Source organism: Hydra vulgaris, chromosome 12, assembly GCF_038396675.1.
Source record: "Hydra vulgaris chromosome 12, alternate assembly HydraT2T_AEP".
Lineage (NCBI taxonomy): Eukaryota > Metazoa > Cnidaria > Hydrozoa > Anthoathecata > Hydridae > Hydra > Hydra vulgaris.
The window spans coordinates 82,637,355-82,640,062 of NC_088931.1; the positions used below are offsets into that span (position 1 = coordinate 82,637,355).

Below are 2,708 nucleotides of genomic sequence, written 5' to 3' on the forward strand. Positions count from 1 at the left end.
TTCATTAAATGTACTGAAAACTAAATTTTTGTTGTTTCATAAACCTGGTAAGAGTGATCACCTCTGTAATTCCGGAAAGTTCTAGAACATTTAATGACGTTAGAGATTTAATAGCTTTAATAGTTTTTACTAATAATAATTGTAAATATGTTTTTCAGTAACGCTGTTGGCGCTGCATCTAGACGCCATGCTACAAAAACCGCGTTAGTGTGTTACAACTGCAAAGGTTTGAATCACATTGCAAAGAATTGTTTGCTTGCGAAGAACTTGTCACCGAAGACTGTTAGATGTTTTAAATGTGGTGAGGAAGGACACATTGCATTGAAATGCTGGAAGCTGCAGGGAAACGATTGCAGGAGCGAGGAATCTGCGCTACCTCGCTCCTGAACAACGGTGGAATGAGCGCATTATCTGTTATTCGTTTAAAAGTTAACGGTATGGTTGCGACAGCTTTAGTGGACACAGGATGTTCGAAGACGATTTTGAATAAAAATTCCTGCCCAAAAGTAAATGTAGGTACTCACTCTCAAAAGGTAGTAACGTTTGAAGGAAAAGTTCATCAGTGCACTGGGTCAGAGGTCGTGATTCTTGAGGTTGATGGCATTAAAGCACGTGATGAAGTTATTTTAGTGGACTTCCAACCGTTTGGAGTTGTTATGATGCTCGGAATGAGTTCCATTAAATTACTAGGAGGAGTATCCATTTCTCCTTTGGGAAAAGCGAAGTTTGGATTGAGTTACTGTGGAGCATCGGCTTTGAACAAGGACAAAGTTAAGAAAATCGAAATAAAAAAGAAAGGTCATGAAGCAGTTTTTAATGGTGTTGAATGGAGAGTCAAATGGAAATGGAGAGATGGAGAAAGCCCCGACCGATTGCGTAATAAAGTGGCACAGTACGGAATTCCACAACACGCTAGAGCAGACTATGAAAACGAACTACAGGATTGGATTGATCGGAAGTGGCTGTTAGAGTATGACAAAAATGAATTGGGGCCGCCCAAAGGGCAGATTCCTTTAATGGCTGTCATTCAGAGAAACAAAGACAACAAAATCCGACCTGTTCTGGACTGGAGAGAAGCTAACAATTTCATTGGGACATACACAAGAGATGCAGATGTGTGTGTCGAAAAGCTTAGAGAATGGAGAAGAATGGGTAACAAACCAGCAATTATTGATTTACGCAAGGCTTATCTTCAACTAAAAACTGATAAATCTCTTCGGCCCTTCCAAACAGTGGTGTTTCAAAATAAAAGGTATTGTTTGACACGACTTGGTTTCGGATTGAACGTTGCGCCAATGATCATGAAATCCGTTGTGAGTGCCGTCATTGATCAAGACGAATTAGTGAAGAGTGGAACGTCCGCTTATGTTGACGACATTTTCGTAGACGAAAGTGTGGTGAGTCTTGATTATGTCAAGAGGCATTTTTTATAAATATGGTTTAGAAAATAAAGAAGGTGAGAAGATTGGTAATGATGGAGTTCATGTGTTAGGATTGTGTGTACGCAAGGTTGGTAACAAACTGATGTGGTCCAGAGGGAATCGAGTTGATGCTATCTCGCAAAAGTTAACCAGGAGAGTTGTGTTTTCAATCTGTGGACAGTTGGTAGAACATTTACCCGTGTGTGGTTGGCTGCGAGTGATTTGTAGTCTCTTGAAGAGGAAAGCTGTCAGTCTGACGAAGGGTTGGGACGATGAAATTTGTGATGGGAACGTTAAGTGGGTGCTTAAAGAAGTATTTGCTGAGGTGGAACGTTGCGAGCCTGCTTGTGGTGATTGGGCTGTGTGTGGTGATGAGGTAAAAGTGTGGGTTGATGCCAGTTCTTTAGCGATGGGTGCTCTTATTCAAGTTGGGGAAACTACTGTGGAGGATGCAACATGGCTGCGAAAAGAAACGTCTGATATTCATATAAACATGGCAGAATTAGACGCTGTGATACGTGGAATGAATATGGCTCTGATGTGGAAGCTGAAGAAAGTGACTGTTTTTACCGATTCCGTGACAGTATTCCACTGGGTTTCTGACGCCCTTACAGGAAAATCAAGGTTGAGATCAAAAGCGACGGGTGAAATGCTGATTCGCAGAAGACTAAGCGTGTTGCAACAGCTAATTGAAGAATACAATGTTAGCGTTGAGGTAAAACTCATTCCTTCTGAAGATAATTTGGCTGACGCATTAACAAGAGTTCGCAGCAGATGGCTCAACAAACCAGACAGTACCAGAGTGTCGGAATAGTTGTATGGGAATCGTAGCTACGAAAGCTGAATCTATTTCCGATATACACCAAAGAACTGGACATTTCGGAGTGAATCGAACGTTAAACTTTGTTCGTAAAGCAATTCCGACTGCTACTGAAAAAGATGTTCGAAGTGTGATAAAAAGTTGCGAACATGTCAGTCGATAGATCTAGCGCCAATACGGTGTGGAAAAGGGAAATTGGATGTTGAAGGAAACTGGGAGAGATTGGCCATGGACATCACGCATTATGGCACTGACAAGTTTTTGAGTCTAAATGATTGCGGACCTTCAAAATACGCGTTGTGGCGACAATTATCAAGTTCATACGGAAGTCTTGCCATAGTCCGAATACTCCGTCTTATTTTTTGTGAACGTGGAGCACCGTCTGAAATATTGACTGACAATGAGCCGACATTTAAAACTAAAGAGATAAGGAGTTTCCTTGATAGTTGGGGAGTAAAAATTAGATT

At 41.2% G+C, this 2,708-nt stretch overlaps 1 protein-coding gene across 1 annotated transcript; it reads left to right on the forward strand.

Moving 5' to 3' along the window:
• Window positions 1-326: 326 nt before the first annotated feature.
• On the forward strand, window positions 327-2,235 carry LOC136088410 (uncharacterized). The gene is made up of 2 exons (XM_065812117.1): window positions 327-1,392; window positions 1,445-2,235. The coding sequence occupies exons 1-2, from the start codon at window positions 327-329 to the stop codon at window positions 2,233-2,235; spliced, it is 1,857 nt and encodes a 618-aa protein (XP_065668189.1).
• The last annotated feature ends 473 nt before the right edge of the window (window positions 2,236-2,708 follow it).